Raw genomic sequence first — 12,090 nt, 5'->3', positions numbered from 1 at the left:
GGGTTGTTGTGGGAGGAATGGGTTAGAAGGAGATTTTCCCACCTCTACATTTGGATCCAGGGTTTTCCCCATGATTAGGCCCAAAATATTCTCTCTCTGTGTCTCACACACACACACACAAAGTAATTTCTGGATCTAGAGTAGGGGGAGGTCATCCCCAGCTTTGGATCTAGAATTGACCCCCCCCAAAAAATAAAATTTGGTGTTTGGATTGAAGGAAGTTTCCCCCAATTTGGATCCAGAACTGACCCCCCAAAACACAAATAAGTGGGGTGGAGTAGGGGAAGAATTAACTCCTGAAACTATAATTTTTGGAGGCAGATTAGAAGGAGGTTTTCCCCAAAATTTTGGACCCAGAACTGCCACCTTAGAAAGAAAAATTGGGGTAGTTGAATTAGGGTAAATTTCCCCCATATTTTGCTCCAGAAATGACTCCTTTAAAATCTTAAGAGGAGGGAGGTGATAAGGAGAAAATTCCCTCCAAACTGAGGGGGGGAGTGTAGATTTTCCAGGTGGGGTCTGGATTATTCCTCACCCACATTCCCTTAAACCCCATTTTTATGGCCCTTATCCTGCCAGGTGCACCCCTGATTGGCAGGAGGAGTTGGGTGCGTGGGTGGGTCTTTTTGGAGAGGGATTGGATTTTCCAGTGGGGTCTGGTCCCCTGACCCCTTTTATAGCCCTGGTTCTGCTGGGGGCACCCCAAATTTTCAGGGTGTTCAGATCTGGGTTGCTGAGAGGGCATTTGGATCCTCTCTATATTTTGAGGGTCGTGTTATTATCTGGGGTTCTGGCTTTATATCCTAATCTGTAATTCAAGCCCAGCCAGGAGGAAGACTTGACAGACAGTTGAGTAGCCATATGTGGGGAAGGACTAGGATGGGCCAAAAGGCCTTGTCTAGCGGTGGAGTCTGTAGGCCTAGCATGCACCTGGGGACCCTGGAGGGGGTGGGGAATCAGCTTCAGTTGCAGCATCCCCACCCCTTCCTGGGATGCTGCTGAGGGCTCTCGGAGGGGTTCATGAGCCTCATGGGGGGAGATGACATTGACACCCCCCCCCCAAGCCTGTGCAGAGGACTAAGGAATGGGAATACAGATCTATACCCACTGAGCCCCTCTGCTCCGGGGGGAGGGGAGGCGGAGGAGGGGGAGGATAGGGTCAGCTATGGATCTCCACCCCTCAGGTTATGTGCCGACCTCAGGGCATCTGCTGGATCCCGATGAGACTGGGGGTGGGGAACCATAGCTCAGTCCACAAAATGGCCCTTCGAACCAGTGGCAGGTTTTGCACACCTGCTGCCATGCAGCTTCCTTGACATGGCTGCATTTTGCAGGATACTCGATGGATGTCTCACGCCAGCCCCTGTGTTGTGCCATGGTGATTTCTGTCGTCAGGCTGCCTGGGTTGCAGTCATGATGTGGCCACATTAAAGGGGGAGCAGCCTGACAGTGATCCCCAAAAGAGGGACATGCTCCCCGCCTGGCAGGGTTCCTCTTTAACCCAGTCCCTAGCTCAGCTGCCCCCCACTACCCATTCTCAATGGGATTGATTTTCCGGTCGCGTTTTGGTCACAGCCGCCAAGTTGTTTGTCCCTCTAGCCGCCCTGTACATGGCACCTCCCATTGGCCGGATGGGGGTCACCTGATCGCTCCCCGCAGGATACAATATGGCGCCGTCCATGTAGCTGCTCCTGGAAGGCGTGGAGGGAAGGCTAAGCTTGCTGCGCTCTTTGGGTGAGGGAAGCCTGGGGTGTTAATTGGGGGAAGGGGATGTTCTGCCCCGCACCGCAGGGAGGGCCCCGTGGGCTCAGCATTAATTTAGCTTTTTGGGGGGGCACCTCAAATTTCAGCTCTCAAATCCTCTGCTTGGGGGGGGAATTTGGGGATTATTCTTCCCCCTTTCTCCTCCTCTGAGTTATCCTGCACAAGCTCAAAACCTGGCATCGGCGCCTCAAACGGAGTCACCCTCCCCCACTTTAATTCTGAGGGATTGGGGCCTCCTAGTCCTTCAAGCAGTTTTAACTAGCTCCCAAAAAATATCAGGCTTGGGGGGAGGTGGGGATGTCTTTCACTGTCATTGTAAGTCTCATGATACTGGGTGGCTTGTTCTCCCCCCGCCCTTTCTGAAAACTGTGGCTCTTTGTCTTGGGTGACTACGTGAGATCTCAAGCTTTTGTTTTAGAAAAAAATAACCATCCATACTCTATTAGTCGCTACCAAAAAACCCCAAAACCCACCCTGTGGTATCTGAACTGGTTCATCGGGGAAAACTACTGCAAAAAAAGGGGCGAATATAAGAATGACCCTACTGGGTCAGACCAAAGGTCCATCTAGCCCAGTGTCCTGTCTGCCTAAAGCAGCCAGTGCCAGATGCCCCAGAGGGAATGAACAGAACAGGGAAGCATCCAGTGATCAATCCCCTGTCGCTCATTCCCAGCTTTTGGTGAACAGAGGCTAGGGACACCATTCCTGCCCATCCTGGATAAGGCCATTAATGGACCTATCTTCCATGACTTTATCTAGTTCTTTTTTGAACCCAGTTATGGTCTTGGCCTTCACAACATCCTCTCCTGGGGAAAACCTAGACTGGTGACCACCCTAGTCCTTGAACTTGTGGTGAAAAGCTTAAAGAGGTGAACACCCATGCCAGAAATCAAATAAAAAGAACCTCATGTGTTTTAAAGAAATCTGATGACTTTAAGCCAACCTCGTGATGACTAATTTTTGGATGCATGGGGCTGACAGTGCTGTTGGATTGCAGTAACTCCTAGGAGTCCAAGCCATGGAGTAGGGTCCTGTTGCGTGAGGCGCCATATGGACACAAAACAAAAAGATGTTTTGTCCTACAGCGCTCATGATCTAAGGGTTTGTCTACACATGGTTTTTGCACTGATTTTTTTTTCCCCTACATATGTAATTAAATCATTGCGACGCCTTTATTGGGGCTGTGGTTATAGCAGTATAAAGATGTGCTGGTAAATTTACCAAAACCAGCTCTGTTGATCTCAAAACCCTTATGGGGCAAGGCTGCATCCCCACCAGATTGTTGCAGCAATTTAACTAAATCAGTTTTTCCGCAAAATGCAGATAACAGCACATGGTGGTCATGAGTAGCAAGACATTAAAGATTGTGCAGTGCTTGGGTACGACAGGAATGAGAGCTGCAGAAGTAGTGTTTGCATGCTCATTGGCAAAGCCACTTCGTTGTCCTAAATCAGATTCCTCCTTAACTCTCCTTTGCCATGATGGCTACAAAACACTTGGCATTGGCTGATGTAGAGAGACCGCTGCCCATCACGCTCACTGATACGGTTTCCTTTTGCTCCCCTGTCTACAGCCATCTGTTGCCTTTTCTTATATTTAGATTGCAGGCACTTTGGGGCAAGGACTGTCTTTGTTCTGAGGCTGAACAGTGCCTAGCACAGTGAGGCTGTGGCCTGTGACTCTTAGGTACCACTGCAATACACCTAATAACAAGCCCAGTGCAGTACCACAATACAAACCGTAGTAAGACCGTAGTTTATAAAGTATTTGGGGATCCTTCAGGGACTATTTCTCTCTTGTATTCTGGAGACAGCTGTGACACAAAATGTTCTGATGAAGGCTAAGTTCACTCCACTGGCTTGGTTTATGAGACACTGCATCCTGCAGCCGGGCAGAACTGTAACAAATCAGCTGGCTGGAAGGGGCCGGAGATTCCTGCCACCTGAAGATCTGCCAGCTAGAAAGCTCTGTTCTTCCAAGCACATGGAAGGGGAATGCCCACAGGAAGCCAATGGCTCCCATCCAGAGCAGCGTGAGGAGCAGCCGCCTACATCTGATCTAGCGATGGACACTGGGAGCTGCGCTGGCCCCGTGAAAACTGGGGAAACTGTGATCATGGAGGGGAAAGCAAAGATCATCTTCCCCAGTGCCAACGAAGTGTTCTACAACCCTGTGCAAGAGTTTAACCGAGACCTGACGTAAGTACAACCAAGACGGGGGCCTGGAGCTGTCTACACTTATCTGGCCCCCATCACGGTAATATATGAGCACTTAGCCCTGCCCAGCCTCACAGGAGGGTTGCAATTATCTCAAGACACCAAGGCTAAGTGATTGGCCCAGGTTCACACAGGCAGTCTGTGGCAAAGCACAGAATTGAACCCAGGGCTCCAAAACACCACCGTTCCTCTCCTATTAGCCCATCCTTCTCTAGTGCCAAGCACCTGCTGTTGTGGGGGCCCTTAATGTGTCTCCAGTCAGGGCCCCCAAAATCCAGTCACTTTTGAAATCAGGGCTAATGTGACAATGGAAAGAATTGCTTGGAAAAACTGAGCAGTAGCATGTCTACCAGGGGATGTGGCCTAGATCTGAGCGTTAATGGGCACTAAGGCCTGTGTGTGTCTCTCTGATCTTCCGCCTCAGGTGTGCCGTGATCACAGAATTCATTCGCCTTCAGCTTTCGGCCAAGGGGATTCAGAGTAAGTGGAAATCTCTCTCTCTCTAGAAAATCCCCCGCCCCAATGCAGTGAGCAGGATGGTTAAATTAGTAGGACCGTTACTAGCACGCTAGCTTTTAAGGCCAGACGGGACCACTGTGACCCTCTGGCCTGTTGTCCCTCCCCGAGACTCCTGCCTTGAGCCCGGTGCATCAGGACAAGGGAATGCTGGGGGCTCGGCTCTGATTCTTAGTTGTCCCCTTTCTGCGCCGCTTGCGGGTGGGAATGTTAAGCTGCTCTGTGCTCTCCATAGTTTGGGCTCCACAGGGGCTTCCTTAGCCCAAAGCTGAAGCGGGGCTGCTCTTACACGCTGCTCCCTATCGCCCCTGGGATGCAGGGAACAGCCAGAGTGCTGGACACTTTGGCATAGTGGGCAGATCGGGGTGTGGCTGGGAACAGGGATGGTTCAGGGCCTTCATGTTAGCTCCTCAGCCTGGGAGGGTGCCCTGCACAGAGGGGCATCCCCTCCTTCTGCCCCCCCCCCAAACTGCAAGGCCTCTTTGCACATTAGAGCAGCTCAGAGCTAGGCCCCCTAAGGTCTGAACCCAGAGATGCTGCCCAGACCCCTTAACACCCAGATCTGTTGCAGTGCTGGAGTGGGGGGACGGGTGACACCCTTGCATCCGCCCCCACTGCTCGCTCTGTCTCTTGCAGTTGCCGTGCCAGGAGAGGAGAAGGTCAAGAAGGTGGTTGTGGATCTTTCCGAAGGGGAGGAGGCTGGGTCAGAACCAGCACCCGAAGGGGAGGGGGCAGCGGCAGTGGGAGAAGTGTGCAAGGTGCGTATAAACCTAGCACTAGCTTTCCCGTAGTCCCAGGGTCACCGTCTTGCCAGGCACTGCCCAGAGTGAGAAACAGTCCCTGCCTCAAGGTGTATGCGGGCCAAAGAGATGAGGCAATCTCTTTTTGGGTAGGATGGGCGGGTTCCCCAAAATTTCTCCACCCCAGCTGTGGCCCTCCCACTGCCTGATGTCTGATGGAGGGTGTGGGCAGGGGAGAGTCTCCCTTGACCATCCCCCCACCCCAGTTCTTGGGGAGAAGCCGAACCACCTCCCTATTTATGCTGCAGCTTTTTACTGCCTTCATCCACTGCACTGCAAACCGTCTTGCTGCGAGCAACCTCCAGGCAGGTCTGCACTGGCCCCTCCAGCTTGGTGAGCGCGCAGGGTCTTGCTTAACCTTGCAAAGGAATTGGAGTTTGCCTTTCAGGCTGATGGAGAAACTTCCTAATCCAGAGCTGACTGCTGGGCTCCTGGCATCAGTGTCTGGGCAGGAGTCTCCAATGTGCTGATGCATGTAACCCACGTGATGGCTGGGCCATGGGCAGAGGTGGATGAGCCTGCTTCAGCTGTGGCTACAGACCTGGGGCTTGTAGCTCAGGCATCAGGGGCTTGTGCTGTTGGATCCAGAAGTCCCGTGTTCGATTCCCCACCGATCGGTGACCCAGGGGGGTGTGCGGGCTTTGGCTGAGATGTGGTCCCTTCTCCCCCCCGGCACAGGAAGGAGTGCGGATCTTGGAGGCCTTGGCTGCCTCGGGGCTCCGCTCTATCCGCTTTGCCAAGGAGGTGCCCGGCCTCCGGGCTGTGGTGGCCAACGATTTCTCTTCCAAAGCCGTTGAGCTCATGGCGAGGAACATCCAGTTCAATGGAGTTGGGCACCTGGTGACGTCGAGCTTGGCCGATGCCAGGTAAAGTTGGAGGGATGGGCCACTTTGACATCACATGTGCTGAGCGGGCTGTTCTCAGCCACTCACCAGGTTGGCCTGAGCTTCCCAATCCAGCTGGCTCAGAAGCAGGAGGGTGAATGGCCTTGTGCCTGGAGGATTTTGGGGGGGATTTTGTGGTCCAGGGGCTCTGGACCACAACTGGGCACTTAGACGCTACCATATTACACCTAATAAATAACCAGCCAGGGAGACTGTGCCCTATGCAGGGTCTCCAGTGTAGGGGCTGGGGGAGGAGCTGTGTGGGTGGGGGGCTTGGCCAGTCCTGCGATATCCTAAGCTGCGAACTGGCCCCGCAGGCCTCCCTGGCTCTGCACTCGGGGACTCCCCTGCTCAGTGTCTGTCCCCATCCTGCCTGCAGGATGCTGATGTATCAGCAGAAGGCGGAGAAGCATCCGTTCGACATCATCGACCTGGACCCATACGGCAGCCCTGCCACCTTCCTGGATGCCGCCGTGCAGGCGGTGAGTGAAGGAGGTGAGTGGCGGGGTGGGGGGGGAGCATCAGGGCTGCTGGGGGCAGGGGAGGTGGCACTGCGAGCTTCCTCGCAACAGTGACTTGCCACATTTGCAAGCTTCCACTGATGCTTTGGATGTAGGATCTGGTGGGTTAGAGGAGGGTGACCAGGAATCCAGCTTCCTGGTTCTATCTATCCCAAGGGCAGATCACTTCCCTCCTCCACCTCAGAAGTGAGGGCCCCAGCGGCTGTCCCAGGCTCTGGAATCTGGGCGGAGACCCATCTAGGCTGGGTTTTCGCATCCTGGAGCAGGTGATGTCAGTGGCTGGGGGAGGAATCCTCAGCTGACCGCCCCCGGGATGTCTCCCTTGCAGGCCTGCTGTGTGTTACGTGTACCGACATGGCGGTGATGGCCGGGAACAGCGGGGAGACGTGTTACAGCAAGTACGGAGCCATGTCCATCAAGGGCAAGTTCTGCCATGAGATGGTGAGTGGGGGCAGGGTGTCCCTGGGGGTGGGCGGGGCCTCTGCCTCCATGCTCCGCCCCATCCACCTGTCTCTGCTGTGCGCCCTAGGGCAGCGGTTCTCAATCTTTAGCAACCCGAGGACCCCCATTTTGACTTAAAATTTTTTGTGGATGCCCAAGCCAGCTTCTAATTTTCCCTGGGGGTGCGCAAGCCCCCACTCAGCCCCAGGCCCTGCCCCCACTCCACCCCTGCCCCCAAGGCCCTTGCTCCACTCCACTTCTCCTCTTCACCTCCCCTGAGCGCACCCCATTCCTGCTCCTCACCCTGCCTTCCAGAGCCTCCTGCACGCTGCTGAGCAGCTGTTCTGCAGGGTACAGAAGGCACTGGACGGGAGGGAGAGGAGTGGATCGGTGGGGCCGGCAGCCCCAGACATGACTTGTGGGCCCCCTGGAGAACCCTCGCTGACCCCAGTTTCAGAACCGCTGCCCTAGAGGGAAGGGGAGCTCAGCCTGCTCCCTGGCCCCTTTATTCCTTGGACCCTACTTGCGATGGGGACGCTGGTCCTGCTCGGGCTGGGCTGAGACCTGGCGCACTTGTGTCCCAGCAGAGCTGGGCTGGGGAGATCAGGCCCAGGACTGGAAGGGGAGCAGGGCCCCCTCCCCACTCCCACCTCACAGGCAGCTCCTCGACCCTGTTTCCACACGCAGGCCCTGCGGATCATCCTGCACAGCCTGGACCGGCGCGCCAATTGCTACCAGCGCTACATCATGCCACTGCTGTCGGTCAGCGCCGACTTCTACATCCGGGTCTTCGTGCGGGTCTTCACTGGCCAGGCCACCGTGAAAGCCTCTGCCAGGTGAGCATCTCATCCCTGGGGCGCTGGCCAGAAGGGTTAGCCCACCCTGCTCTCCACAGCGCCCCCTGCTGGAGAGGCCAGGAGTGGAGTAGCCAGGCGCTCACCCCCACCGCCAGCCTTCCTGCCCTGCAGCACCCCCTGCTGGCACCCCCACTGTTTGCTGTGCCCTGTCCCCACTCCCTGTTCCTGGGCCCATTGTTGCTGAATCTCCTCCTGTCTCTGCAGCAAACAGGCCTTGGTGTATAACTGTGTGGGCTGCGGGACGCACCGCTTCCAGAGACTCGGCAAGATGACCAGCCATGGGAGCAAGTAGGGGGCTCTGGGTTCTCCCTCACCCCAGGACAGTGCAGCTGTCCCCACCCACGGGACAGGGGCTGACTCCAATTCCTGGCCCTGGAGAGCAATGGGAAGGGACCTGTCCTCAGAGCTAGTGTCCACTGGATGGGAGAGTCCAGTGCTGGCCTGTCCCTAAGGAGATGCAGAATGGATGCGGGGAGTGGCGAGGGGATGACTGGTCCCTGGAGGGGGGAGTGGGGGGTCCCCAGCTGGAGGTGGAGCTGGACTAGAAGATCTCAGGTTAGGAAAGGGGGCTTGGAGGGGGGCTGGGATGGAGGGGCAGGGGGAGGGGCTCTGCTCCATTAGATCTCTAATTACTGTTCTGATTGATTCAGTTTTAAATACTCGGCTGCCTCTGGCCCCCCAGTGGGCCCCTCCTGCGAGCACTGCCACCAGCGGCACCAGGTGAGCCCCCCGTCCCCCCCGGTGCACCCCACTCCCTGAGGGCCGGGCACACTGCCCTTACCTGCTCTGTTCTGTTCTCCCAGCTGGGTGGCCCCATGTGGGCGGAGCCCCTCCACGACCTAGCTTTTGTCCAGAGGGTCCTGTCGGCCTTGGGGAGCAACCCGGGACGGTTCGGGACACAGGATCGGATCCAGGGGGTGCTCAGCATGGTGACCGAGGTGAGGGGCCAATTGGGCAGCACCCCCGGGGGAACAAGCGGCATGGGGCCCTGCTGGGGAATCGGGTGGTCTCTTTTGGGTCTGAGTTGGGGAGCAGCTGGGAGGGGGGGACCCCTGGAGCTGGGGGCGTGGCCAGTTGGGTTTTTGGGGGCGGGGCCTGTGCTGAGCCACTGTGTTCCCCTCTGGCCAGGAGCTGAGCGACGTCCCGTTGTACTACACCCTCGACTGCCTGAGTAGCACCATCCACTGCAACACGCCCTCCCTGCTGCAGTTCAGGTACTCGGGGCCTTACGGGACCAGCCAGTGGGCGCCGGGCAGAGCCAGGGGCAGCCCCTGCCCCAAAGAGCTTCTGCTCTAAACACCCCTGGAGTGGGCGGGGAAATAGGGCACAGAGCGGGGGCAGAGCTGGGATTGAGACCCAGACCAGGGGCCCCCCGCTCCACCGGGACATACTGCCTCTAAGGCTGGGGTTGGACACATCACATAATTCCCTTGGGGGAAAGCACCTCCCCTACCCACTCACCACTAGGGGGTGCTGGGCAGGGCCCAGAGCGGGAGGGCGCCCCCTCCTGAGCTGCCACCACCTCGGAGAGCCCAGGGGCCCGCAGGCAGCAGAGGGCTCCCCCCGCAGCATGGCCTGAGGGCTCCCCTCCGGTTCCAGATCCGCCCTCCTCCACGCCGGCTACCGTGTGTCGCTCTCCCACGCCTGCAAGAACGCCATCAAGACGGATGCCCCGCCCTCCGTCCTCTGGGACATCATGAGATGCTGGGTGAGTGGGGGGGTGGACTTAGCGTTTCTTGTCTGCCCCCACCCCATCAGGTCACCGCTGATGGGGATGCCTGAAGCCAGTGAGCTCCCTCCATGCAGCCCTGGCTGGCTGTGAAGCTGGTGAAGGTAGCAGGGGGAGGCAGGGTTTGGGGAGGAGCGGGGGGTCCTGTCTGTTGCGGCTCAGGGTTGAGGGGCACCAGCTGAGCTGCGTGTGAAGGGAATCCAGGCCTGTGGGGAGGGGAACTCAAGGGAAAAATGACCTGATCTCTCTCCCCAGGAGAGAATCCATCCAGTGAAGAGAGAGCGACTCTCGGACACCAGCCCAGCCTTCCACATCCTCTCTGTGGAGCCCACGTACGGCCTGGGGGTTCGAAGGGAATCAGGCCGGTGCCTGGCCCGCTGCCGCCTTTGCTGCTGGGGGCAGGGGCTGGTGGGATGCAGAGGGGAGGCAGCGTGGCCTAGGGGGGAGAACAGTGGACTAGCACTTGAGACACTGCCACTGGCCTTCAGTGTGGGTGGGTCATGTGCCTCTGTTTCCCCATTTGTAAAAGAGTGATCCTGATACTGTGACCTCCTTTGGCGATCGCTGGGTAAGACGCAGGGATGGGGGCTGGTACAACATCTCCAGGGCCGTGGCAGTAGCTGGACCAGGGCCTGCCCCTGCAGTGCAGAGGGTCTGGGGGATGGCCAAGCCCTGCTGCTTCAGGGCAACACAGCCGTCTAAGGCGGACTAAGGAGGAACTTTCCCTAGGACAGGTTATTCCACCAGGTGTGTTGCACAGCTGGGAGATATGGACCTAAAGTGCCCCCCCAGCCCACTGGTCTGAGCCAGGGCAGCAGGGGATGGTGGGTGAGGAATACCAGGCTAGATGGGCCCATGGGGCTGATCCACTCTCCCCGTGCCTAGTTCTTCAGGATTCCCCACTCCAGGCTGCTCAGGAAGCCCCCCCTGCAAAGCACTGAGCCGTCTGTCTCCCTCTCCTCCATGCCCTAGGCTGCAGGCATCCTTCACCATCCGCGAGGACGCCAACCCCAAATCCAGGAAGCAGGGTCTGAAACGGTTCCAGGAGAATCCCGAAGCGTACTGGGGCCCTAAAGCCAGAGCTAAAGCAGGGTAAGGGAAGCCGATGGACTGGGCCAAGATTGAACGGCTGGGGGAGGGTGCTCAGATGCAGGACTCCGCGGTTCTATTCCCTGGCTTTGTGGGCCAGTTACTTCCTTTCGCTCTCTGCCTCAGTTTCCCCAGCTGTAAAGTGGAGCTAGGACTGACCCTATCTACCTCCCTGGGGCTGGTTGCAAAGTGCATCTTTGATGGGAAGGCACCAACTGGGACAGCTGAAGAGGACACCTGGGGCCCATGGGGAGGAGTTAAGGGGGCTGCTGTTCTACCCTGAATCCAGCTCCGGGCCAGGATGACTCTGGATCCGGATCAGAGCAAGGTCCCACCCCTGTGTGGCTACTACCCAGCCAGGCTGGTAGCCTTATCCTGCTTCCATTTGGTCTCTTTAAAGCCTCCAGCCCCAGTGGATACGTGAACGCTCCTCAGGGCCTGCGGCTTTATGCTGTTATACAGCTGGCGTGCTCCACCCCAGAGCCAGCTGCTGTCACTCCTGCCCGTAGCTGAGCAAACTCCACTGCGGGGCTGGAGCTAACCCTGGGGGTTAAAATAGCACTTCGACCCCAGCAGCCCTCCTCACGCAGCCCCCTCCTGCCTTTCCAGGGGTGGCATTTCCACCTCCCTGCAGGACAAGAGGAAACTGCATCAGAACAAGCGGAAGGAGAGAGCAGAGGACAGGGGCCGCTTGAAAAACACCCCCTACAAGAGGCTCAAGGAGGTGAGGACTGGCCGGGGGGGAGGGGGAGCTAGAGCTGGGATGAAAGGGGCTCGGGGTGGGGGGGAAGCATGGCAGCTCCTGGCCATGGTGCTGCTGTAATAACCCATAACCCTGACTATAGCTTCTCTCCCTCTGCTAGGGGAGCTGCGCGGGGGCTGAGAAGTGCTGCCCCTCCCCTGAACCAGCCCCCCAGGCTGTGAAGACCGACAGCCCCCCCCCGTAACCCGGCCCTGAGCAGGAATGGAGGCTACGGGGCTTTATTTTTTTAGTTCGATGAGGGTGCAAGCTTTTCGTTTTAAGACTGTCTGTCTCCCCCACCCTGAACCTCCGTGCGGTCGGCCATTAAAACAAGGGTCTCTCCTTTTTAGGGACAAGCCCAGACTCACGTGTGATGCTTCTGTGCGGGGCACACGGGGGGGGGAGCTCAGCTCCCACCCCCCCACCCCCGACACACACACTTCCCAAAGCAGGCACCAAGGGGAAGGCAGGGCTATGCCATGATCCCCCCAGCCTGGCAACTCTTCTTCCCCACCTGGGCTGAGGAAGGGC

The 12,090-nt window shown here is 57.5% G+C and overlaps 1 protein-coding gene across 2 annotated transcripts; it reads left to right on the top strand.

The window, feature by feature from the left end:
- Positions 1 to 1,642: 1,642 nt before the first annotated feature.
- On the top strand, positions 1,643 to 11,915 carry TRMT1 (tRNA methyltransferase 1). Of its 2 annotated transcripts, none has more exons than XM_084610092.1 (17): positions 1,643 to 1,734; positions 3,578 to 3,962; positions 4,405 to 4,460; positions 5,133 to 5,254; positions 5,975 to 6,162; positions 6,560 to 6,675; positions 7,030 to 7,142; positions 7,830 to 7,978; positions 8,204 to 8,287; positions 8,650 to 8,719; positions 8,803 to 8,937; positions 9,128 to 9,213; positions 9,599 to 9,707; positions 9,984 to 10,060; positions 10,701 to 10,820; positions 11,427 to 11,541; positions 11,681 to 11,915. In XM_084610092.1, the coding sequence occupies exons 2-17, from the start codon at positions 3,598 to 3,600 to the stop codon at positions 11,762 to 11,764; spliced, it is 1,989 nt and encodes a 662-aa protein (XP_084466218.1). In that variant the 5' UTR covers positions 1,643 to 1,734; positions 3,578 to 3,597; the 3' UTR covers positions 11,765 to 11,915. The 2 variants fall into 2 exon arrangements, with proteins under 2 accessions (XP_084466218.1, XP_084466219.1); XM_084610093.1 differs by having other exon boundaries at positions 1,666 to 1,734; positions 3,574 to 3,962.
- The last annotated feature ends 175 nt before the right edge of the window (positions 11,916 to 12,090 follow it).

Source organism: Lepidochelys olivacea (assembly GCF_965140295.1).
Source record: "Lepidochelys olivacea isolate rLepOli2 genome assembly, chromosome: 20".
NCBI lineage: Eukaryota > Metazoa > Chordata > Testudines > Cheloniidae > Lepidochelys > Lepidochelys olivacea.
The sequence above is the reverse complement of the archived record's forward strand: the minus strand, read 5'-3'. Positions and strand labels throughout refer to the sequence as shown.

Excerpts from the sequence above, each read along its gene's own strand:
- TRMT1 (XM_084610092.1), top strand. The coding sequence starts at position 3,598 with ATGAAGGCTAAGTTCACTCCACTGGCTTGGTTTATGAGACACTGCATC. Across the intron at positions 7,979-8,203 it reads ACCGTGAAAGCCTCTGCCAG|CAAACAGGCCTTGGTGTATA; the intron begins GTGAGCATCTCA and ends CTGTCTCTGCAG. Across the intron at positions 8,288-8,649 it reads ATGACCAGCCATGGGAGCAA|TTTTAAATACTCGGCTGCCT; the intron begins GTAGGGGGCTCT and ends TGATTGATTCAG.